Source organism: Platalea leucorodia, assembly GCF_965183815.1.
Source record: "Platalea leucorodia genome assembly, chromosome: 7".
Lineage (NCBI taxonomy): Eukaryota > Metazoa > Chordata > Aves > Pelecaniformes > Threskiornithidae > Platalea > Platalea leucorodia.
This window is the reverse complement of record NC_138829.1, coordinates 8,648,369-8,673,948: the sequence shown is the minus strand read 5'-3', so window position 1 is coordinate 8,673,948 and position 25,580 is coordinate 8,648,369. Positions and strand designations below refer to the sequence as shown.

The window sequence follows — 25,580 nt, the reverse complement described above, 5'->3', positions numbered from 1 at the left end:
TTCCAGCATTTATGTTCAGCAACATGGTGTTAAGCAATTAAAAACAAACACAGTATTTTTTGTTAAGATTAAGAAGTTTATCCAAAGCCCAATGAAAGTGACGAAAGTATTTCTACAGGAATTTTCAAAACCAAATATCGTATAAATATTAACTAATTAACTACTACCATGTCTGTGCAGCAAGTGGGAACTTTCCTACACTATTCCCTTCAACCTCCTTTTCCTTTTGAAAGCAAATTATCCAATTTACTAAAAGTGCTGCTAACTCAGGAAGCGTGTTCACACTGAGTTTTGCCCTCCCAGCTTTCTTAAACACTTTTGCTCTTCTCACTGCCAGGATCCTGGAGCCGCTCTGCTCTGAAGCACCACTGTCTTTACTGCCCCAACAGCCCCTGAAGTGAGGCACCGCGGTACTTGGGGGCATAGACAGAGGCTGCAGGTTAAATTCTTAAAGGCACTAAGTCACATCATTTAGATATCAACATACTTTTAAAGATAAGGGCTTAAGTGGCTTTTCTAACATTTTAAAGAAAATCCATCGTGAAGCAGGGATTTGAACGTAAGTGGCCTTTAGTGCCCTATACAGGTGCCTCAGAAGCCATCCACTCCTTAGGCATTTTAATGGCAGTTTTTAACCAATAAAGGCACCTGATAATGCCCTTAAATTGAAATTTATCTAGCAGGGAACACATTTATACAACTATACAATCGATTTTTTTCATTAGGCGTGTGAACAGACAAAAATACCCATGACTGATTTTTTTAAGCAGTGTCATGTGTCGGTTGCCTCTCGGGTGCCATCAGTCCCATCACGGGCCACGACGCCGCACAGTTAGGGGAACTGCAGACCAGATCCTCACCCAGGCAGCATAAACAGGGCACAAATTTCTGTGCAGCTCCTATGGGAGCTTTTAGATTTGTAAAAGTCACCCTTGAAAAATCATAATAAATGTTTAATGGACCTTTTTGATCCTTCTGGTTAAAGAAAGAAAAGTGTAGCTGTAATAACATACTGGTCCCAACAGATGAAGTATGCAGCTAGGAAAAAACAAAATGCTGGGTAAGAATTAGTAGTCTGCCTGACCTCTGGATGAATTAAGCGGGTCTCAGAGAGATATCCTCCTTTACTCGGAGATGAGCGCAATCTACTACAAGCTGTACAACAAAATCTATCTGCACATATCACCATATTTTCGATTTCACTTGAAGGGAAATCATTCATAAAGGATTAGACATACCTGCATGAAAATAGCATAATTCATTTCTATCATTAAACACTCTTCAAAAAGAGTTTTAGCAGCCACATCCTTATATGATCATCCTTTAGGTTACAGTAATAAACAGTAACATGCACACAGATTAATAAGCAGAGCCAAAATTAGGACCCCTGCAGTTAATTAAACAGTGAAAGAGTAAGTACATGCCCCAAACTCCGAGAGCTAAAACACACTCTCTTGTGCCTGAGTTAGCTCAGCAAGCATGGAAAGAAAAGGCAAAATAAGAGTTCTGCACAGACTCGGTGGGAAACGACACACATAGGGTCTGTTTGCTGTCCTAGGGAAGAAAGTGGAAGGATTTGTGCATAGGAGGGAAAGTGGAGGTTGGATCCTACCACCGGTAAACAGATTTACATTCCGAAAGCAAAAAATATTCCCACTCCAGTGCACCACGAACTGTTGAGTTCCTGCTGCAGCCACCCATCCATCCGCAAGCGGCTGCGCATTCCCCTTGCTGCAATCCCGCGCTCAGGCTCGTCAGCAAAGAGTTGTCATATCTCCAACAGTTCTCAAAACATTGCCATGAAGCCCTTCTCTTACCAAAGGAGGGGACATGCCACCTCATTTCAGGTAGCCGAAAACAATTTTGGACCCCGAATGTGCCTCTTGGGTTTCCAGAAGGCCGAGCGGCAGGCCGGATCCCTTCATGGGGCCAGCCTGTAATGCAATGCTGGGAGGGAAGCTATGGGAGGAGGAGACATAGGACACTGTGATTCCTCCCGTGCTCATTGCCAGCGCTGAGCTCCTGCCTGCTCCCTCCACAGATGCAGCAAAAGTGACTTCAGGTTTCAAAGATGGTCCACATGCCATAACACACCATCTCCCTGGCAAGCATCCTCCGTTCACCAAAATGTTTGCAGCCTGCCTGGCAGGAGAAACCCCTCCCTTAAATATTTCCCCATAGGATATATCCATAATAGGTCCAGCTCCAGGCTTTTCATGTGCATTTTTAGGTTGCTGTGCAAGGACACAAAACAGTTTTCACAGCTGCTGTAAGCTGTGCTGCATGGAAAAACTGGGAGAAAGCAGCGAGGTGCTGGAGGACAGGGCACAGATAATGTTGATGTTATTGTGACTGAATTTTATTATAATATCTATGACAGAGGGAAGGAAAAAAGAAGATAAAAAAAGGAGCCCAAGTCCTGACATCATGCAATTTCATAGCAATTTCAATTTTCTTGGCAGGGAGGGAGGGGGTTAACTATTACTCTTTTGGTTGTGGAGATCAGCTTGAAAACTGTAAGATGTTAGAGAAAAATACATAAATCTGAAAAGATATATATATAAGCACTTATATTCCTGCAACTTTTACTTTAGCCTCATGATTTTGTGACTAGCTTCATCATTTGAAAATGTCTGGAGATGGGAACATTAGAAACCATGCTGCTTTCATTTCTTTACCTATTTTCTACATGTTTTTCAAGCTTCATTAAATCTCCTTAAAGTTTAGTTGAAAAGAAAGACTCACTAAGAACAAAGTTACATTTTTACCTATTTTCCATTGACTTTCTTCACTGCATCTTTTAGGCCAAACACTATTAAGGAGAGTGAACGTTCATCCTTGAACACTCTTATACCTAAAAACCCACTAACAGAAAGTCCACTAAAGCAGGTTTTTACAATATTAAGCCACTGGCATTAATTTAATAGGATTTGTATAATAATTAGAGCTACTAAGTAGTAACCTCTTTTCTAATTATTTTAAGGAGGCTCTTCTTCCCCTCCTTCCTTCCTTTTCTTCCCAGAAGTGCTGTCCTCCTCACAGAAGATTGTGACTTAAATCACAGTCAAACACACCTAAAATGAGTGTTTGGTTTTATGCATGGTAAGGAAAAAAAAAAGCTAACCATTTTGTTACATTTTTTAGAGATATAACTTCACAATTACAAAACCAATTGGCACATTAAGTTGATCTTGTTCTAATTAACCAGACCAGACAAGTGCTCTATCATCACTGGATGCCTTTCAGAAATAATAGAAGACTGGATCACAAAGAGTTTAAATGTAGAATAAAATATGAGCAATCCAGACCAGATCTCATTCCTACTTTTTTCTTCTGTGCCAACTACTTACACGTATCTCCTGTTATGCTGTGTATTTTACAACGCTGGACATACTCTTTGAAGCTATACCTTAACAATTCAAAAAGCAGATCATAACCAGTTTTACACCCATCTTTAGTCACCCAAAAAGTAAGCTGCTTTTCTAATAGTTATAAGCAGCCATTCCTTGAAACTGAGATTTCTCTAAAACTTCTCCAGGTGAAGCTGAGGACTTAGAGTAACCAAAGTCTCTGGCTGCTTTGCAAATCTCATCCCAAGATTGCTATTAATGGAAAAACCCATTTCCTTGAGTGACACTATTATTCTTATTTGACCTTTGCCACCACAGATCTGCAGGTTTACCAATGTTTTCTGTATGTCACATCAGGGAACGTGTCTTTGGTGCTTCATCGCAGCTGTGTCGCCATTTGTTTGTTTGACCCAGAGCAGATGCAGCAGCGTCACAACTCCATACACAGAACATGTCTGCACCAGTTGTTGCATCTTTAATCATTACAAAAATTGCTTATGTCACTTCTAAGGGACGTCTCCGGGTGTTTTACAACAGTCAGGCACATACAGTTTGGCCCCAGATTTGCAGTGTGTTCATTTCAGCATAATCCAGGAATTATTATTAACGGGAAAGAAATATAATTTAGTCATTTCAATTTTAATAAGCGGGGCTCTTTCACTGAGATATTGACAAAAAAACCCTACTGTTATTTGACACACAAACACAAATCTGACTTTTCAGAAAACAGCACAAATATTATTTCAAAATAAAACCCTATTCTAAAATGCCATGTAACTTTAATTCAGCACCCTCTGCCTTAAAGCTCGATATCATTTTCCAAACCCATCTCATGACAACAGCCACCTCACTCTTTCTACCAAAGGCTGAGTTTGACTGGCACAACAAATGCGTGTCTGACAAGCTGTGCTCGGTGCAAGAGTCAGACTAGCTCCTGTCTGCTGGGAGTTTTTGCTTGCCCTCCTGAAAATGTAACACTGAAGCAAAACAGAAGAAAATTCACCATTAAAGACATTTGGCTTTAGACGACTGTTAACACTCACTCATCAAAACACATGGCTTCAATGACAATATTAGTGCAAATATGGATCATAGAAGTGACTTGGCAGAATATTCTTTTGCACCATCTGTTTTAAACATATTTTCTCTCAACTAAGCACCACAGTAATTTCATTGCAAGTGAGCTAAAAGGAAATAGCTCTGTGGAAACATGACTTAGCCCATCCGTTCTAGGATAACCGAGCTCTAAACACACCGAAAACAGGCTTTCCAGCAGTGCTAGTCCTGCTGCCTGGACTAGCCTCCTTGATAGCCTCCATGAATGTTTTCATGAATATGTTTAGAGGAAAATCAGTCTTCCCAGGAAATTCTTAGAGAAGAAAATTCTACACACGATTAAGGAAAACCCAGAAAGCTTATCTGGAGAGGCCAGCTCTGATGCACTCGTTATCACTTAACTGTTCAGGTAGCTGCCGTTAAATTGGAACAATTAAAAACCAGCCAGTGAGTGCTTGCTTAACAAGTTATAACTCATTGTAAGTAAGGACGAAAGACTCTGACCTATTAGAAAATTGTTCAGAAGCCACAAAAATTTTCTACTTGTTTTAGCCACAAGCTATCTTTCTACACATGCAGGGGATATAGCAGTAAGAACAGAAAAACAAATAAAATAAAATAAAATAGTACTGTAGTTAACAGCCTCACTAAGACAGCTTAATGCAACCAACTAATTGCCAGCAAACTGAAAACAAGGAAGCTAATGAAATGGCATAACTGTTTTCATGCTGGGGGTTCCCTTGAAAACAGTTTACAGTAACATGTGTTCTGAGTAACAAAGTATAAAAACCAGTGAGCACATCTGTACCAAAAAAGGCAACAGATCTGAAAATACCGCGAGAAAGTAGTACGAGAGCTGTTATCTTTCATTTCACTGCTGAAACACTTCTCATGAAAAGCAGAAACATCTGCAAAGAACCACAGACATGAACTAACTACACTGATCGTAACGCTAGTTTTAACAGGTTTCTCAGAATTCCCTTCAACTTGTGCACAGTCACGGATTTTTGCCAAAAATCTACATTAAAAAGGTCCAGAAAACTACAGTAACTTACCTTGCAGCAATAGACAGAGATCATCTATTTCGGAGGAAGCCTGCTCCTCTGTTGAGGGAGATGACTGCTTCGATGCCATATTAAATCCTATGGAGAGTCTTTAATCAATTTCCAAACTGAAATTATTAAAAAAAGGAAAAAAGAAGAAAATGAGTACAGTTTTACATTAAAATTGATGATATCAAAGATGCTCAAGTGTCTGGCGCCGAGACACGCGTTTTGGTTTGGGCTTTCTTCCCTTGGTTGGCCGTTTCCTCAGTTCATACAGAATAAAGCACCCGTTCCTACCGCGTGAATCCAAGTTTTGGTCCCTTGACTCTTTTCTAACGGTGGCCGGCAGTACTCCACAACACAAACCATGGACCCTAGACTGTCTTGCCATGAAAACAAAAGCACTAGGATTAGGAAAATTCAAACATCGTTGCTTTCTTTGAGAAAGCCAAGGTGACAAAGGCTTACAGATGAAAAAGTAGCAGTTATCAGATGAGAATAACCACAACTGCTGTTTCTGTCTGGCATCTTTGTTATTCCTCAACCCCCACGAAGGAGTTTCTTTTTCCAGCTCCTCCATTTTCCTCTCCTTGGATACCTCCCCTATCCCTAATGCAATTTTAGTGAAAAATATGCTATGTCTTTCCTAAAAGTGTAACACTGTTTCTGTTACTGCAGTTCAATTTTCCACTGTCGGAAAAACTGGGTACTGAGATACAGATCCATTTTTATCGAGAACTTCCAAGTTAAACAAATTCAAAAAGAAATAAAGCTGAAAATTAAATAAGGGCTCACCTTAAGCTTTGTTGCCTAAATAACTGTAATCTTTTCATCGGAAGTACTAGGATTTACACACCATATATTAATAACTCATCTACCAAGTATATGTCAAAATAAAGGGTGTGAATAGATGAGCAAGGAAATACAACATTAAAGAACGCCAGAGAAATTTTTACACTCGGTCCCCTGTGCATATGGCTCACGAGGCAGCCTTTGTTTACTCCACTATATACTATTTCTCCTCGCTCCCTGCCTCACTCCCTGCACAGAAAGGACAACGCGCATTTAATGAGGAGCTATTCACTGTTTTGTTTTCCTCACCCTGAACAATGCGTGTCCTTGTGCTTTATCCAAGAGCTGCTCTGATGACAGGATTATTAAGTCCCTCACAAGATTTTCTAAGGCACTCATCACCCCAGCATCTGAACGCTTCACAAACATCAATCAATTCACATTTACAGCACCTACGTGAGATCAGAGGTTATTGCCCACCTGTAGAATCACAGAACAGTTTGGGTTGGGACAGACCTTTAAAGATCACCTAGTCCAACCTCCCCACCATGGGACATCGTTTTACTGATGACAAGGAAAGGCACAGAGAGAATAAAGGGGAAAAAGTAGTTGCTAATCTGACTCTGGTTTTCCAGAGAAATAGATATTAGTTCATATGGCCAAAGCACTCATTCCAACTGCTGCAGTGAGCACGCAGCATTTCTGCACGTCACCAACAACTTACAACTAAAACTCAAGGCACCAGATTCAAGAAAGGGGAGTTCTACTTGGGGCAGGTAAAGATGAGAGCTATCTAAATAATCAGAGAAAAGGAAAAAAATATCTTACAAGAGTTTGGCTTGCCTAGCCTAGCAAAAAGAGGAGGAAAAGGAATATTTGATCTTTGGCAGGCACAAGAACAAGATGATATAACTAAGGCTTCAGGTTAGGATGGAAATCAGAAGATTTCTAAACACTGGGTTCTAACAAAGCCTCCCAATACAGGCAACTGGCACAAAGGCTTTACGTGATTTTACGATTTGAACTGTTCAGAAATAGACAACATAAAGCGGTTGCCTTTATTAAAGGACACTTGGACTTCAAAGCCCGGAGAGCTCTCAGAGATCCTCTGTTCCTGAGCTAGAAGAGTGAGTCAGACAGCCAAAAAATAACCAAGCAGATAGCTGCCACTGATACAAATCGGGCTTTAAGAGCCAGGGCTAGCATCTTGCAGGAACTGAGCAAGAGCAGGGGCTGGGCGAGAATCCAGTTCTCCCAGCAGCACTGCCCAAGGCGATGCAATCTTTCCTGGGAAACTCCTACCTTTTTCTCTCAAGATCAAGCAATACAAAACCAAAGTCTAAAAATGCAAAATGTCAGGTGGCCTTAATATCTTTCAGGTATCACTGCATGTCTTGAATTTGATTTTGTGATTGCCACCTTGAAGGCTGTTATGTTAGCAGCAAGATCCAAATGGGCACCATGTAAGCAAAATCTAAACCACATCATCAGATCTGTTGCTTTTTTGCCCCCAGGACACAGAGGTAGTTAGCTGCCTTGAAATTTCCAGGGGCCAGCTGTAGACCTTCAGGGATATTTAAGAAATAGTAAATACTGGGCAACAGTGAATCCACAGGTGAAATCAATGAGCCTGCCTGAATTTGGACCTAAGGTTATAACCCAAATTGGGTGTCCATGTAAAGGAAGAGGGATAGGACTAGAAGCACACACATAGAGACCCGCCGTTGCCACATCAGCATAACCTACAAGCAAGACGTCCCCAAAACTATGTACGTACATACGTTCCTGTGGTTCTGGGGCATGCACTCAACATCAGTGGCAATGCATGCTCTTGTTCTCTTTAACACGAGTTTATTCTCATTTTTTTCATTTTAGTTTAAATTCAATACTATTTAAGGATTTTCATTTAAAGGCACAAAAGCAGCAAAAAATCCCCGAAGAATGAAAACATACATATCTGTTCAACTTTAATGCATCCAAATTTGAGACGATGACACAGGCGAAGCCAAGTCATGTTCACCTAACTTGCACGATGATAAAGTCATTGGGAGTATAGTGCAGAGAAAGGGAACAGGATTTGGCATTAAAATTCCTCTATGATAACAGAAAAATATGCAAGAGCCATGAACAGCATTAATGGAAGTTTCATAAACAAAACAAAATGCATTTTCAACCTTTCTGTGACTGTTCCTCCTCTGTCCTCATCCCTCGCCAGCTACAGCAACCACACAGTACATAGCGTCTCCTTCTATGTGCTTGTACTGCACTTCATGTGACGGGACCCCAGTCTCAGTTCAGATCTCTAAGCATGAAAGTAGTTGAAGTTAATAAAACTTTCAGGATTTTAGAGCAGAAAGTATGTTAAGCTTTAAAGCATTAATTAACTTTAATTAAGTTACTTAATTTATTAATTAATTACCTTAATTATGGCACATGTTCATAGAACACGTATGAATAAAAAGGCATATGCTCCTATTTTCTTTTAAGGTCAAATTAAGGCCTCCTTCCCAAAAGGATGGGATTTTTAAAAATATTTCTTTTTTTAAACACAGAAATCCACTCAACAAATCCACAGTGCAGGCTATAAAAATGTGCAGCTAATACAAGGTAAATTTATGCTAAAGCTTTCACGTCCCTAAAACCCTCTTCACCATCCAACACAGCACAGACATCTTGCCCTGCCTCTGATTCCTGCCCTGCCCCAACAGAAGACTCCACAGCCATGCTGAAAGGGAGACCCACGGACACTCTTGGAGGACATACCTGCAAGGATTAGTATTCTTTAAAAGGTACAAGGTACAGATTGTCTGAGAAGGGATTATACAGGGACAATACGCTAGTCCCTTTGCCCCTCCTCCCCCCGAATTTCATTCAAATAAAGCATATTATGTGTAACTATATCATATCAACGTCTGAAGAGTCTAAAACCGTCAAGCTATTGGTAAGATTGCTTAGTAATGCTTTACATAGGCATTAGGAACAATTACCTTTTCTACTTCGTATTTTTTGATTATTTTGTTTCATAACAACTCAACAAACCTGCAGAACTAAACCAAATCCTTCATTTCCATTAAATGCTGGACAACTATGAAATATATACCCATAGTGTTGAAAAGAAATCGAATACTTTCAAATGATAGCATGCCTTTTCAGTGGGGATAAAACCAAAGGTGAAGAAAATGACCTTGTCCTTCCCTCTTTCTGGAGAGTCTAGCATTAATACAGCAAAGCATTTAAGTGCTTACACTTTGGGATAATCTGTGAAATAACCTGTGAAGTATCACAGAGCCAAAGAGAGAGTTCCAGGAACGCTGGGACCTTGTTTCCAATGGATTTGTTTCCTGTTCATCAACTTAAGTGAATTGCACCAGAGCTGTTGTGCAAGCTCATCTTGTCTTCGGCATGGGAGAAGTCACACAAGAAAGACGCACTGCAAATATCATCCTCAAGAGAAAAGCTTTCCTCTGGTGTTCTCCAAAGGAGTAATTTCTTGACCACCTGGGCTCAACCTGCTGCTCAAATAGTTCAACCATCAATAAAAGCTTTTCCCACAATAAGGGCACTCATAAGACTCAAATCCAGGCTTTCCTCTAGTAGGTATTGGATAGAGTAGTTCTTCCCTGACCTCTCCAGCTGTTCTCACAATGGGCACGTAAAAACATAGCTGGAAATTAGATCACCACAGTCATATCACGTAATTTCAACTTAACTTCCTTGGAATCTCTCTTCCTTTCCCAAATTAAGCTGAAATTAGCCAGCAGACTAAAAAAATGTACTGGGTAGTAACACAAAGACATAGGCACATTGACAGAGAGAAACCTAAGAGCAGGTAGTGGACTAGAAATCTCAAGGAACTAACCTGAAAATAATCACACCCAAGCTTTTCATTCCAGAGGTTTTATCATGAGAATAGACAACACTGATTTAAATACCGTGTCTCCAGTGAGGCTTAAGTCCCAATGAGACCTAAGAGATGCTCTTCTTTAGCAGAGTCTTTATAAGGACATTCTTGTCTCAAAAGGGGGAAAAAAAACCACTTCAGATGGATTTGGAGGATTCATTAGCAAGGATTTCATAGCCTTAACAGCACAGTTTGGATCAGGGTCGTTTGCAAACCTTGTCTTTCAGCTGTTCCAAGTACTGAGCATGGTAGGATTTCATCATACGAAAAAAATAGCAGTTATACAGTACGCTCCTCTACGGCGAAACCACTGCCATTTTCAAAACAATGTATGTAACTACAGTTAAAATATAAAATGTGTATTTCATTCATTATTTAAAGTTACTTCTGCAAAATTAGGAAGCAAGATAAACTAGTTGGTGTGATTTCCATACTGTCCCAGGTAAGACCGTCTGCAGCCTCTGAGTTTACAGCTAACTCCCACATCCCTACACGGTGCCACAGCCTGCCACACCGATGTACCTTCAGACCCCTCCCCATGAGCCAATCTTGAAAAATCACACGGCATGAAATTAGCTCAGATGTGCACTCCTCAAAGCTGAAAGCAGCAGATACCTTGCGAACAAGCCCAGCTAGAGGTGGCTGAATATTATAACCCACTGTTAGGAAATCTCTGCTTCATTGGTTTTGCCTTTGTAGACACATGCCCCATATTTTCCCAATTATGTAGGCTACGTGCTTTCCACTGGTGTTGCAATAGGAATTACAGACATCTTTGCATGGCATCTCCAACCGCTTGTTTTTACTTTTCCTCCTTTGAAGTGCCACTGATTATTTATGACCCACTCAGGGACTCAAAAGACTTTCCCTCCATAGTGGCCTCTACATGTAAACTGAAGTCTGTTCCTAGCAACAGATTACTATTACTCATGTGTTCAGGCAAGCCAACGTCATGAACAGAAACGGCAGATTTTTATCTCTGGTGAACTAGTCCAAAGGAAGTAGAGCTCCACAATGCAGACCGACTGAAGACCCTTTTCCTTTTTGGTTATCAACAAAGATCTCCGTTTATTTTACATTCAGAAAGAAGCAGCAGCACTCAGAAGCACAAGTCTTGAGCCCTGTGAAGGGCTGCTGAGCTGCCTTCTTTTGGTAAACTATTTTTCTCTGTCTGTCACAGTCTCCTTAAAAGCAAATTGTTGGGATCCAGATCATGATAATACGACCTAAAGAATTAGCACAGAAAATCCCTTACATGGTTTGGGTTTTTGCTTTTTTACAATACTGTCTATTCCCCTCGCTTCTGATGTACTCGTGCCTCTGTTAAGTCGGAGAAGTTCACACAGCACTGAAGTATGGTGATCACGCTTTCTCCTCAACACTTCATTTACAAGGGTTTCACCATATTTTCACCCAGTGACAGGGGTGGGGAGGAAGGTTTGTTTAAAGCATGCATTTTCCAAGATCTTTACACTAAATCACCCTCTTTGCTTAAGGTCCTACTCCAGACTGAATTCCATCCCTTCCACATTTAAAATGCTTGCCAACATTGCTCTTGTGGGCGATCTCAGATTGTGTACAGGTCCACACAGCAATGGGATGGGATCACACAGCAAACATACCGATCCCCTTCCCTTCAGAGCCAGATCCTCAGACAGCAAAAATCAGGGCAGCACCACTGACAGATCTACCTTGACTTCCCTGCTTGAGGAGCTGACAACTTCTCCCTGTCTGGCAGAAAAAAAATATTTGTCATCATCCAGTAAGCAATAATGGCACTTAAATGCGCTTTCCTGGAGGAAGAAAAGGGCTTCCATTAGGTTTCCATCACTTTGAAGGTGATAGGGAGAAGAGGCTATAGCCTTCTGATCCTTCATAATACCCTACTACAGTCAGAAGGGTATCAGCCAGTCCTTTAAGAAATGGTATTAGAGCATGTGGCCTTAGAGAGACTGCACTGCCAGGCTGAAATAACTCTGGCCTTGGGTCTTCCTAAGCAATCAGTAGCTGGAGATGAAGGAATGAAAAGGGAAAAGCTTGGAAAAGGCTGAACAGAAAGAACCAAGCCCAGAGAGCATTAGATCTGCAAGAGACAGAGAGATGGACACAATGCTACACCCCATTGCCACAGAAAGTCTTGCCTCGTGTGAGCAGATACGCTGAAACTATATGCACAAGTAAGGACTCCTCCAAAGAATAAGAGCTGCAAGGCCAAGACATCTCTTATTAGTTTATTTATGACAAACAGCAGCAGTACATTTTTGTTACCCAGGGACTTCCCAGTGATCTATTTATAATTTTTGAAAACGTGCCAGAACAAGCATATGAGTATACAAAAGCCACACCACTTTTTAAGGCCAGCAAATGTTGCTGCTTTGTCTTTGATTTACACACCAGTAATACTTCCTGTTACAGAAGCACAATGGATCTTCCCATTGCATTCATCAATTTAAAAACGCGGTTAGGAAAGTGTCTTTCTTGACCTTTTCTTTTTTCGGGGGGTGGTAATATATCCGTCATTCTGGTACAATTACACAGCCTGAAAACCGCACTAACTCCACGCTGTTAACACACACACAAATGGTTTTATTAACAGAGGTACGCCTTGTTCGCACATTCACGAAAGCTGACCTGTGGAGGTGCACGATGCATTTGTTTGCCCTCAGAATAAGAGTCTATCTCACATTTATCTATCCCCAAGTGGAAATGCAGTGCCAAAGCATACTTACTAAAGTTGGAGAAAACATTCACATCTCGACTCGTTTCCAAGTTTTCCCACGTCGTTAATAAAAACAAGAACTGCTCAGAACTCAAAATCACAGTTGTTAACGTAAAATGAGAGAGTGATGAATGCCTGGAGGTCAGAAGGCTGATGCCATGCCCCTCGATCACCCCAGGGCACACTGCTATGCAGGAAGCCAAACATACTATGGTGACTTCATGGCTCCATCGAAGTCAAGGGTTTGGGTGACAATACAGCCCATAAGCACATCCCAGCCCAAATCTACCTGTGCAGTGCCTGGAAGCCTCCAAGTATGTGCAAAAAGCCGTGTCGTTTATATGGTGTGTTGCTGTGAGACCAGAATGGAAAAGCTTTTCCAAAGCAGAGGTCGTTCGCACGCTTCCCTGCCGCCTGGCACGCCAGCCGCGCCACAGCCCCAAGGCCGCTTCCCGCAGATAACGGGAAGGGTTATCGTAAAAACAACATGAGAAACACAAGCTGGCTCAAGATCCGCGCCGTACCTGGGAAGCACATCCAGTGCATAAACACGACCTCTTCCTACCCGCTTGGCTAACTAGGAATGCATGCAACAAGACGACAAGAGCTGTCGTTTCACTCCTACAAGCCCTTCTCTATTTTCACATGAAAGACGCCCCTATCTGACCCCCTTGCCCCAGCTACCTGGGCTCAGGCAAGGCTGGTAGCCAGGCACAGCACTGAGTAGCCGCGCTCTGCCTGGCCTCCTTTCAGCAAGGGGAAAGGGTGCAGTGTGGCCACAGCAGTCCCGGCACCACGGGATGCGGATAGACCTCCGACCTTTAGGCATGCAGTTCCCATCGCAAAAGCGAAGGGCTGCGCACAGCTCATCATACCCCTTCCTCCGCGCTCCCGGCCCAGAGTCAGCTTTTACCATCGGGAAGGGAAGGGGGAGGGAATCAGCTGCAATCAGAGCAAGCTCAACTCGCATGCAGGGGACTGCCTCATCAGAACAAACTGGACAACGCTGCCTGCTTTAACCAAGCAAGATGTATTGCAAGAAGTTCTTTCGTTTTTTTACAAATGTTTCTTCCCTTCCCTCGGATTGCAACCGAAATTCTTTGGTTAGTGTTTTAATAGAGACTCACAGCCATTAACACTGGAGCCGCTTTACATGGTGTAAAAGGTATTTAAAATAGCAGTATATAATAACTACACCTGCTTTGCATTAATGACGTGATATTAATGAGAATCAGGCTCCTAGTAATATTCTGCCTTTGAAGGAATACAATTGTTTCCTTTCCACTGCCTTCCTAATTCCCTTTTTCCCCAAATAAAGGAAACAGTCAGATGGTTAACAAACAGATTATTCCGTTGAGTGAAGCTCGCCTAAGCAATAAAAGGCCTGGAGTTTCTCAATTAAGTCATAAGGCTGTCCTTGTTCAGAAACATCTTCCTGAAAAGCAGTAATCTGCTCTTTCAGGCAATTAAGAAAAGGGAAAGGTAGGGATAGTGGCAATCTAAATGCAGGAGTTTTCACTAGAGTGGGGACTTGTTCTTACAGAGCAAAATCACTGGAAGCAGAAGTGCAATGTTTGCACAACAGACCTCCGCAGACAGAGCCATTGATGGTGTCAGGGAAGGGGAGGAAAGTGAAATGCAATGTGTATTTGGGAGCCAAAAGAGAAAGGGCATGTCTCATGCTAAACCTGTCTGCTTTGGCAGTATTCCAGTAAGGATCGCAAACTTGTTTTGATCACTAAATATAGCAGAGAAAAGGAATCTACTGCAAGTAGCTCTCTCCAGTAGCGCTTGCTGTTTCACGCAGGCAGGAGGAGGACACAAAAGAGAGATTTGTCAAGCAAATGGCAAACGAAGCTTGCCAAAATTTGAAAGGCGAATTACAATTTAAATGATGGGTCCTAGCCTGGCAGCTGCGAATTCATCAGCTGCTCTCTCAAGCATGTCCAATCGAGGCTACAGCAACGCAAACTACCGCCCTTCTCCAGCACACCTCCACTCTGACCTGCAGGGGCTGCCTTGCCAAAGAGCAAGTTTTTCATGTCCATATAATCCTTTCGGCTGAAAACTCCCCCCCCCAAATGCTAGTCAGGGACTTGTTTGTTTGTTTTTCCACCTTCTGTCCCATGCACTTCAAAGTTTGTGGGCAAAGCAGCCTTGCCACGAGTGCAGCCTGCGCGGCCACATGTCTGTGCCGGTTTTGCACAGATGAAAAGGGCCTTTCGATGGCGTTGCCTCCCACGCTGACTGTGCCGGACCCTCCGCTGCGGGAGAAAACCAGCGCTTTGCTCGGGCAACTCAGCAGAGCCTCTACACTGCTCCGCAAAGTAAAGCGCTTTTGTTTACTGCTTAAGACAAATAAAATGTCTTTCTCTTTGCTTTCAAAGAATTAGTTGCTTTAGGAAAAAAAAAAAAAACTGTAGAATAACTTTGTGTGTGCAGTGAAAACGAGGCCAAACACTGTTATTCTTACCAGTACTGTTGCCAGAGAGGACCAAACAGCCAAACTGCACACAGACAACCCAAGAGAAAGAACTTGGGGCTACATAGTAACCTGCTAGAATAAATTGTTCTCACTAACCCAAATTAAAAAAATACACTTGCAATTGCAAAGCCAAGGAATCCAAATCAGAAGCAGCAAAGGCTAAAGGATGCCTTACTTATTTCATGCATTTCCCGTCTGCACATGCAGGATGACAGTCTCCTCATCAGTGCATGAATCGCAGAGCTGTCCAGGCTGCTTTCTTTGGGAATCAGGATTTCTTACAAAGAAGACAAAACACGACAAATGCCTGTGAGCCCTCTGCATCTCCCTTGCTGAAAGGCAGCAATATTACTAACACAAAGTTACTTATAGACAAGTTCAGTCAAGCAACAGAAGACGGGTGTTGTGTAAGCAGAGCTGCCGTACCATTCTCTCCTGGGCCAGGCAGCCGCAGCAAGGCCGTGGCCAAGCAGGTGAGGTAAGCTGCGAGCCACGGCTGGCCGCCCCAGCCAGCTCCAGCCCACGGGGGCATGTTTCTGTACGGTTTTCAGAGACACACCTCTCGGAGTCACCGTCCAGGATGAAACTCCAGCAAGGAGCTGGCGTGTGACCGCCAATGCAAGTCCTTGGAACAGGATATGCTTCAATTTCCTTACAATCCAGGCATTGGCTTTCAGTACAGTAAACTCCTGGACCGGCTTTTCGGAAAAACTTTGCAAGAAGAAACACGTTCAGAGTCACCTCCAAGCTTTTCAAAGGTGAAGCTTTCACTTGCAAACAGTATCTGTAATGCCATTCCAAGTCTACCTACAGATCTAACAAGGCACAACTGGTCTGCAGGAACAGCGTTTGCTCACACCTACGTTGCACAAGTATCTGCTTCCTCCCCCGCAGGAACTGCTGAGGTGCCCTGGGCACGTAACTGGGAAGAAAATTCAGACTTTCCACTCCCCTGAAACAAAGCCGGCTCTGCTGTTACTTCCCTCTTACAATAACAAGCTCTGCGTTCTCCATCCCAGGGGTATTTCATCACCAAGATCCCACCCAGTTCTGCGTAAGAAACAACATTGCGAATAATCTATCAGACACTTTTTTTTTCTTTAAAAAACAAACAAACAAACAAACACCCCTAAACCTGTCAGTCTGCTAACTGTGAAACCACTTGTAACGGTCCAAGTGGTTGATGAAGCAAGATGACAATACCAGGAAATACCTGGAATTGATCTTCAATGTTTATTTTTGGAGACTGGCTTTTCTCCCAGCTCTTATTTAATAGCTTGCTCTTTCCCTCCTCTCCCCAGTTGTTCTCTCTGGGATCAAATTGCAATTTGTTTCACCTCTTGGAGCTCACCCACAGACCCCCTAAGCAGAACTTCAGGAATCAAATCCTGGCTCAGACAACACGTTCTTTCTATTTCACTGCTATCATATTCTTTCTCACGTATCAGAAAAGATAGGAAATACTCTGGTATTTGTCTGAAATCAGAAGTGCACAGGATCCATTTGACACTCAGTGCTTGCCTGTACTTCGTATCTCTGCTATACAAGCAAATCCCTTCAACAAATTCTCCCCCTAGACACTCAGCTCATTTAGCAAAGGAAGTCTTTCTGCTGTAAACTAGTTCTCCACACAGGAGGAATTTTATCCTTAACCTACCTGGTTTACTTGTGCAGATAAGTTAGGCTTTTTCCAGAAGAGCTAGTGATTATTTTTTTCCAGGCCACTAAATAACACAGCGGTGGCAGCAACTCTTCAGAGCAGACCAGGTCACAGCTCCCTGCGCAGCTCCAAAGCTCCCTGAGCTTTGCATTTAGATACGCATTGCAAGTTTTAGATATATCGGTTTAAACATCATCTGAGCACCACTGAATAATCACACATGCTGCCTTAGGCCACTGCGAGCCTGAAGTGAAGCACGCTTACCCCTTCAAGGTTTAGCCATTTGCTGCAGATTGAGAGCACACATACAATCATCCACACCAGTCCAGCAGATACACAATAATTCAATATGTCCCAGAACTATGGGTTTTTGTAAGAGAAAGGACAGGGAAAGGAGGATGAGTGACAGCTTAAATAATTTTGCAAAAAGTTTTCGCAAAAAGGAGCCGAGTACCTACCGGGTGCCGTCCACCACCAAGCGCCAGGCAGCCGGTCTCACCCCCGGGAGAGCAGCAGATTGCAAGGCAGCTGCAAGGAGCCCGGGCAGGGGAAGGAAGACACCTCTGGGAGCCTGCAGTTGTCCTCATTGCTTCCACCTCTGCCACTAACCTGATGTGCGACCGTGAAAAAGCCACTCTGCAAATCCCTTTCGGCCTCTTATTTATAGCAGAAGATTGTCTGGCGCTATGGGTCCAGCCCGAAGCTTTTCTGAATCCAATGACTGACCAGGGGAGGAGGAAGGTTTTGAACTGGACATTGCTGTCTGCTCTCCAGTCTCGGATAAAGCCGCCCAGGCACACCGCCTTACAGCGCGCAACCTACACGGACGCCAAGTCTGGTCGAAATGAGGACACCAGCAGCCCTCCTAGAATCTCTGCTGGGATATGAGACACTTTGGCCGAGATTCAGCTCTCCTGACACTAAACAGCTACAAGAGAGATGCGTTCATTGTTTGAACTCTGCAGAAACAATGGAGAGAAACAGGCACTTTTAGGGCAGCTCGTCCGATGTATTTTTAGATGTCCAATTCAGTGGGGATGAATCACGGCCCAAAAGTGTTTGCTCCTCTCTAGTGACTATGAAAGGAGTCTGGACAACTGTCCCTCATGCAGATAGTTATGTTGTAGTCTGGCAAGATGAATCTCGCCCCTTTAAGCTGGAGGAAAAGAAGCGAGCAAAGCAGCACCCCCTCTGTTTACACTTAAGTGAGAAAGAGTGTCTCCACCAGAGACACATGGGGCAAGCGCTCTGTGCTTGCCTCCCTCGTAAATATCTTGTAACTGGACAACATGCAACCACCTTCACCGAGGGCTTGGCTTTGCTAGAAGAGCTTCATTTAGTCATTGAACTTGAAGCTTTCATCAAATATTCCTACAACGAAAGCTCCACGTTGCTCACTACACGAGAGCCTCCAAGAAGCAGGACATGCTGCTCACAGGGCAGGTTTCATTTCTCTCCCTGCATCGTTTAGGTGGTTATTAACAACAAAAACCAATCCAACATGAAACAGAGTAACGCAACTGAACCAAACCCATTTCTGAAGTGTCTTTACAACCACTTTGTGGCCAGTTGTACACTGGCTGTTGGCCGCAGACCAACAAGGCGTGTTCAGCAGCGGATTCATTCCCCTCTCTGCCTTGCCCTTTCACTCCATCATTCACCAACTTCTTGTCTTTCTCCTGGCAACCAACAGGCCAAAAGATTCAGCAAGCAAAACTTTTTCCTGTAAAACCCACATTTCTGCCTCCTCCCTACGCTTCCACAAAAGTAATTACAAGTGCTTTGTTTTCCATCTTAATTGTCATTTCCTTTGATAGAACTTGCAGGTTGAGTCTTAAAGCTCAAATCACTAATACCATTCTTCTCTCTTCTTCCCCATCCCTGGCCACAAACAGTACCGCTTGCATCAGGGTCGGCAATTCCTTAAAAACCTCTCGAGCCAATCTGCGCGGCCGCATTGTGTCGGGAGTTATCAGCAGGCTGCAGGAAGGTTAGAAAGCAAACATGCCTCCCTATGAGAGACCGGAGACCAAAGTTAAGCCCAGAGTCAAAGCTCTGCCCCACTTCCCCTCCTGTGGGGAGAGAACAGCCTGTTCTCCACCAGCCCTTTCCCCAGCCCAGCTTTCTGCTCCCTACCCGTGTGCGCGGCTGAGCTAAACAGAAGTTTTTTCCCCACTCCCTCCTCTGTCCCTGTCCTGGCCCTTTAGCATCTCCACAGAAGCAGCTTTCTACATCTCCTGCTGTGAACACTGTGATTTAGGTGATCTATAGAGGCTGTCTTCTTCGTATCCTCGCTAACACTGGGACTTGTGTGCAAACCATGAAGGTTGCAGGAAGCTGGCCAGTATTCAGAGACGCTGTTTAGCCTTCCTGTCTCCGCTCTGCAATCCCTTCGCAGACAAAATGCTCCAGGCATTGGGGGTCTTTTCCCTCCCAACATTATCCCAAGCCAAAATACGTTCATCCTTCACAGCGACTACTTGCTGCTGACACCCTTCATGCTCCACAGGACACAAGTCAGTCCAGGAAGGGCAGGCAGTCAAATCCACGTCCTATGGGATAACATACACTACATTTTTGGATTCATATTCCAGTAGGTATAATCTCCTGCTCCTCCTGGGGAAGCTGCACGTCTGCACAGGAGGAAGCTGGGTGAAAATAGCCCGTCCCTTAGCATGGACATAACACTTGTACTCCCAGACATATATTTATGCTCCAGACCAATTCAGCCACATCAGCTGAAGTAAAAAACTCTCCCAGACCCAAACCAGGTCTCGATCCCCTCCGCAGAGCACAGCCGGCAAAAATCAGATCAACCTGATCTCCCAGCATCTATGGCCACATCTGTCTTAGTTACGGGAGTCTTCCACCCACACCAGCCAGGGATGAAATGCAGGCAAAGTAAGATTAGGTGAGAGGTATATGAAATGTCACCTTCTCTTTAATCTCAGCTTAAGGATCCAGTCCCAAAGCGTTACTCATACAGCACTCCACACGTATAATCCCACCACCTAATCCAAGTGCTTGTTCAAACAGGCACGTTGCTAGGAGTGGGTCCTTGCCATCACCATCCACATTTCCAACATTCCTCCGAGACCACGTCCTCTCCCACATCTAAAAGCCCCGTGACAGTTCAAAATAAACTGTGGGAAACCTAGGGCAAGCGTGGTGGCACACACGGCTCATTCCTTCAACATCAGAAATGACACAGCCCATTGCAACCTGATAGGTGCTCTCCCACGCTGCCAGATCATGTTGGGGAAACACTTCAGTTGTGGTAAGCAACAGATAAGCATCTCTTTGCATAGACAGAAAAAGCATCTCAGCTGGTAGACTTTTAAAACCGGTATTTATTGTGCCCCAGGGAAGAAAAGAAATTGGGTAAACTGGCTGAAAGGCACAGCTTTGCTAGGAAGAGTTTGGATCGTCTCTTCGCATCTCTCCGTACAAACCCAGCCATTGAGAGTCCAGACCTAAAACAGAGACGCAGTTGCTAAGAAAACAGCGCTGCAAACAGATGTCAGGAGATGATTCATGGAGTAAGGGCATATCCTTGTACTACAGATAAACCAAAATGAATGAGGCTCTTTATACCTGATCTTCCAAGCTGTGCTTCTTCATGCTCTCTTTGGGATTTTTCTTTAATTCATTTCTACATTCAGATGGAGAGGAAACCAAGCGGCGCTAAATTCGCTGTTTGTGGAATTAATTACTGGTAAAGGGGTTTTACAACACTTACAATGAACTAAGTAAAAGGACTAAACTGTGGCCCTCTTTTCCCCTGAAACAAAGCATTTTTCTCCTGAAACAAGAAGCAACTTTGCCCAAAAACCTATCAGAAAAAATAACATAAACCCCACAGTTAAAAACTGCAAAGGAACAAATAGTAACAATTTTTTCTTTTGTTACTTTCCCTTCTACCGTAAAACTTAAAATTAACAGCTAGGGAGATAAAGCATTTTCAACCTATTAGATCATTAGTCAGTAATGCATGCCGCTTCTTGAATTACTTCATTGTGTCTATGCTTAAAATCTTTGCCTGACAAATAAATATAAAATAGCTAGCACGCTACGGGACTGGCCGAGTGCTACTGACACCAACACAGTTCTCATTTATATTCACGAACTTTTAGTCAGATTTAATTGGAGAAAAATAAGTTCCTTTGCCCCTCTTAAACCATCATGCTCAATTCTTAACATGGTATGATATCAACAGCACTTAAAATACAGTTTCCTGAGGTTATTTATAAAGAACTGTTTAAATAAAGGAACTTTGATGATGCATGTTTTTATAGATAACTAGGGTAAAAAGGCAATTATCATTCATTACCCTTCATTATATCATACCCTTCAGACTCTTTATAAGGGCAGACAGCGATAGGACAAGGGGGAACGGTTTCAAACTGCAAGAGAGATTTGGATTAGATGTTAGGAAAAACTTCGTCACTCAGAGGGTGGTGAGGCACCGGCACAGGTTGCCCAGAGAGGCTGTGGATGCCCCATCCCTGGCAGTGTTCAAGGCCAGGTTGGACGGGGCCCTGAGCAACCTGGTCTGGTGGGTGGTGTCCCTGCCCACGGCAGCGGGGCTGGAGTTAGATGATCTTGAAGGTCCCTTCCAGCCCAAGCCATTCTATGAAATCTATGAAATTACGAAGAAGGGGAGAACAAACATCGTTTACACATTTCTGAATACGTGTCTGCACAGCACCTCGCACAAGGGGGGGCCAAACACTGCCACTGTACAAATCAGTACAGGGCGATACGCTTATCGCAGTCACCGCTGATTCTTCATCACCCCTCCCGACTCCTGTGTGTCACTGCCCACCCCTCTCTGCTCCAGCTCGTCCCCATCGCCCTCACTGGCAGGTGCCAGGGCCTCCGCTCCCTTGCTTCCACACCGCGCCGTCCCCTCCTGCTATGCCATGCCGTCTTCTGCCTTGGAAATCAATTATTTAGGCTGCCCTGATTTCAACGCGAGGCGGCTGTGTGTGTGCCTGCGGGGTGGCGGGTGCTGTTATTGCGGGCAGCGCGTTAACAGCCACCACCGGGCTCCTTCTCGGAGCTGTAAAACCACCCCAGAAGTGGCCGAAGCCCGTGACTCAGCTAACCGGGCGCCAGAGGCCACGTCTGTGCGTTCTGCAGGTATTGCGTTTCAAACAGAGGTATAAACAGACGTGCCCGCCAAGCTACGGTTTTGTTAGCTTGGCCAACAGTCCCAACAACTAACAAAGATCCTGCACATGGCGCTTACGTCTTTGTCTGTCTGTCCTGCGACGGAGATCGCCCTGAGAGGGAGGAAAAAGAGGGAATGACAGAAAGAGAGGGGAGAGGACAGAGAGGACATGGGGCACCCTGAAAGAGGGAAGCAGAGGTGTGAGGAACACACAGTGACTGACCTGACAAAGGTGGTGAGAAACTCTCCAACAAACTTGCTCAAAGTTTTTTCTCTGTACACTTTGAATAACCCAAGGAACGTGCACCTGCTTTACCTCCCAATTCCTCCAGCAGCTCTCAGGCACAAAGGCAAGAAAAATGACCCTGTTTTGGGGGGGGCAGGGAGAGGACTGAGGTGAAAGGAGGACAGAGAGACTTCCCTGAAATCCACGCACACGCAGCACCTGACACAAAGTCAGCGCCAAGTTACAGACGCCCCACGCGCGGCATCCCATGGGCCGCAGTAACGCGGATCCGTAATAACGGCTCCGAGAGGAAAGAGGAGGCTGCCAGGAGTCCTGGAAGGACGGGAGGGAGGGAAGGCAGGCGGGAGGACGGCACGCAAGGCGGGAGGAGAGAGGAGCCCAAGTGCGGCGGGAAGAACGGAAAGCGCGAGTCCTCAGCAGGCAACGCTTTATCCAGGGCAGCAGCAGCGACTGAAGAAATGCCCGTGCCGCCTGTGGCCCTCGCAGGAAAGCAGTCACTCCGCTTCCCGAGAACTTTGCCTGAGTAAGTGTCCACCATCGGTTTCGAAATACGCAGCCCAAGAGGTAACGACTTCGCAGGCGATAACCCCGGGCGCCCCAGACGCGGAGCCGCAGGGAAAGGCCGTTTACCTGCCCGCACCCCCCGCGCTCTCCCTCCCCCGGGGCTCCCCGCCGCCCCCAAGCCCGCCGACGCCGGCTGCCGCCCGGACACCGCTCCCGGCCGGACACCGCTCCCGGGAGGGCCGGCCCGGGCCCGGCGGAGGCGGGAGTTCCCACAAAACCCGGCTCACGCCGCCGGCCGTGCCCCCCCGCCGGCTGAACTCCCGCCGCTGCCCCGCGGTTGTTTTCCCCCCCTTTCCCCGGCAAAAAGGGCTGGGAGAGGGGGGGGAACCCGCGCCGGGAGCCGGGTCTCTCCGCGCCCCCCCTGCAGCGGCGTCCCGCGGGGGACGCGGGCGGTGCCGAAGGTGAAGCCGGCACCGAGGGAACAAAGGCGGCGGCGGGGAACAAAGAGCGGCAGGTACGGCCGCGGCGGAGCAGCTGAGGGGAGCGGAGCGGGGCCGGGCGGGGCGGCGGCACCGGCGGGCCGGGGGCGGCGGGGCTGGGGCCGGGTCGGGCAGAGCCGCCGCTCCCCTCACAAAGGCGCGGCCGGGCCGGGCCGCGCCGCAACTTCCCGCGGGGGGCTCCCGGCGGGGCAGACTCACCGCGGGCGCAGTCCCGGCATCGGCGGCGGCGGGCGCGGGTGGCGGCGGCGGCGAGGGCGGGCGGGAGGCGGAGGAGGCGGAGGGGGAGGAGGGACCGGCCGCTCCCCGCCCCGGCCGCTGCCAGCGAGCGAGCGCGCTCCTCGCCCGCGGGCGGGAAGGCGGCGCGGCCGCGGCCCCCGCAGCCCGGCCCGGCCCGGCCGGCGCTCCGCCTCCCCGGGGCGGCCTCCCGGCTCGGCCCACGCGTGCGGTGTGTGCCCGCCGCAGGAGCGCCCCGGGCTGGCCCGCGGCCGTGCCCGCGCCGTGGGGCGCCCCAGCGAGAGGCGGGGACGGTGCCCCGCTCCCCGCGCACCCCGCCCTCACCGGGCTTCGCTTTTCGTGCTCGGGGCTTCCCGGTGTTTTCCCTCCCAGCGCCAACCGGGACGGCGCTGCCCATCCCACCCCTGGGAAACAGCCCGGCAAGGCCGCAAGCACCCTGTGTGTGTGTGTCCCTGTGCTGCGGGTGCAGGTTTGTGCTGGCAATAAGTAAGAAAACCTGCGTGTTGATAACCATGTTCTGGTCACAGGTGGATACAAAGAAATAAAACGCTTTTGTGTTGCCACAGATCTGCAGCCCCTCCAAATCAAATTTAGAAGATCAGAAATATAAGCAGGCAAAAATTGGAGACCTCTGCGGTTCCTACACGGCCTCCATAGCCCTCGCCAAGCTCAGCTCCCTTCACCTCAGGTGCAGATCCCAGGCAGGAGCCGCCTTCCCCTCTGTCAGACCCAGGCTCTTTCCTCAGCCCCAGGGACAGCATCGCCTGGCCTTGCCCAGCCGGTTCTCTGACGGGGTCAATGGGGGCCAGTTATGTGAACGTGCAGCAAATTAGGGGTTTTTTAGACCTTCGGAGGAGTTTTTTTTGAGGGGGAGAGGAAGGGATTTCTCAGGTTTGTTCCATTTGATCCTGGAGAGCTTTGGGCTGTAGACTTCACAAAGTGAATAAATATTGAGATTTGCTTTGCACAGCCAGAGGTCATCCAGCTATCCAAAGAAAAATGTATCTTTCCAAAAGCCACTTTCTGCCAGTGCCGATACATCGGGTTTCTCCTCAATCTGTGCTGATAATACATCAACCAACTTAAAAACGTGGAAGCAAGCAAGGTCCTGTATTTGAAGGCTACAAAGCCAAATGTACCTACTTGCTCAAGTTTCTCTTTATACCCACAGATGTGTCTAAAGAAGTTCTGCCAGATTTGGAGCCCTGATTTTCTGTAAGGATTTTTTTTCTTTTCCAGACAAAAGTGAACCCTGCACCTTTTTGAGTGCTATTTCAGCTGGAGCCCAAGAACATGATGTCTTGCAAAAGCATCAGTTAAAGCTGGTTACAACTTGACTGCCCTGCAAACACCTGCTCCGATTCATGCTGTCCTTGCAACAAATTGACCTGTGAGTGCTCTTTGTGTACTTTTTTTACTTGTTTTATTGAGGATTAATTAGTGTTTGTAAAGAGACACAGTCGCCTGATACTCCAGGGACACAGTTGAAAGCAAAGAGCTGCATTCAGGCTGTGCTGTAGTTTCCTAACTTCTATGTTATGGCTACTGTAACGCATATCCTCAAAGTGAAACAAGCATTTCTGACTGATTTACTACTTTTGACTGCCAGATTTCAGTCTCCTGTTTAAGGAACGAGAGAAGACGCAATATCAAAGCCAAGCTTTATTAATTGAAGAATTATTTCAAACCCCCCCTTGATCACTTGAGGCTCTTCCACATGCCATTAAATTCAGCAGAAGAAGTCTCACGGAGTCTCGACCTTCTGTGCCTTGGAGAACACCACCCCGCATTACCGCTCCGTGCTCTTCCCGCTGGCTTAACCCCACCGTGAATCACACAGCTCCTCGTTCCAGCACACGCAGCACTGCAGGCACCTGCCAGGCTTTCTCAAACACAAGCGCAGGTCCCAGCCC

At 45.8% G+C, this 25,580-nt stretch overlaps 1 protein-coding gene across 1 annotated transcript in view; it reads right to left on the bottom strand.

The window, feature by feature from the left end:
* Window positions 1-23,704, bottom strand: part of SYNE2 (spectrin repeat containing nuclear envelope protein 2) — a 199,851-nt gene extending 176,147 nt beyond the window's left edge. The window contains exons 1-2 of the mRNA XM_082317899.1: window positions 23,632-23,704; window positions 5,462-5,577 (exon numbers count right to left, since the gene is read on the bottom strand). Of these exons, the coding sequence (XP_082174025.1) occupies window positions 5,462-5,540 (79 nt within the window). The 5' untranslated portion in view covers window positions 5,541-5,577; window positions 23,632-23,704. The remainder of the gene's footprint in view (window positions 1-5,461; window positions 5,578-23,631) is intronic.
* Window positions 23,705-25,580: the final 1,876 nt, after the last annotated feature.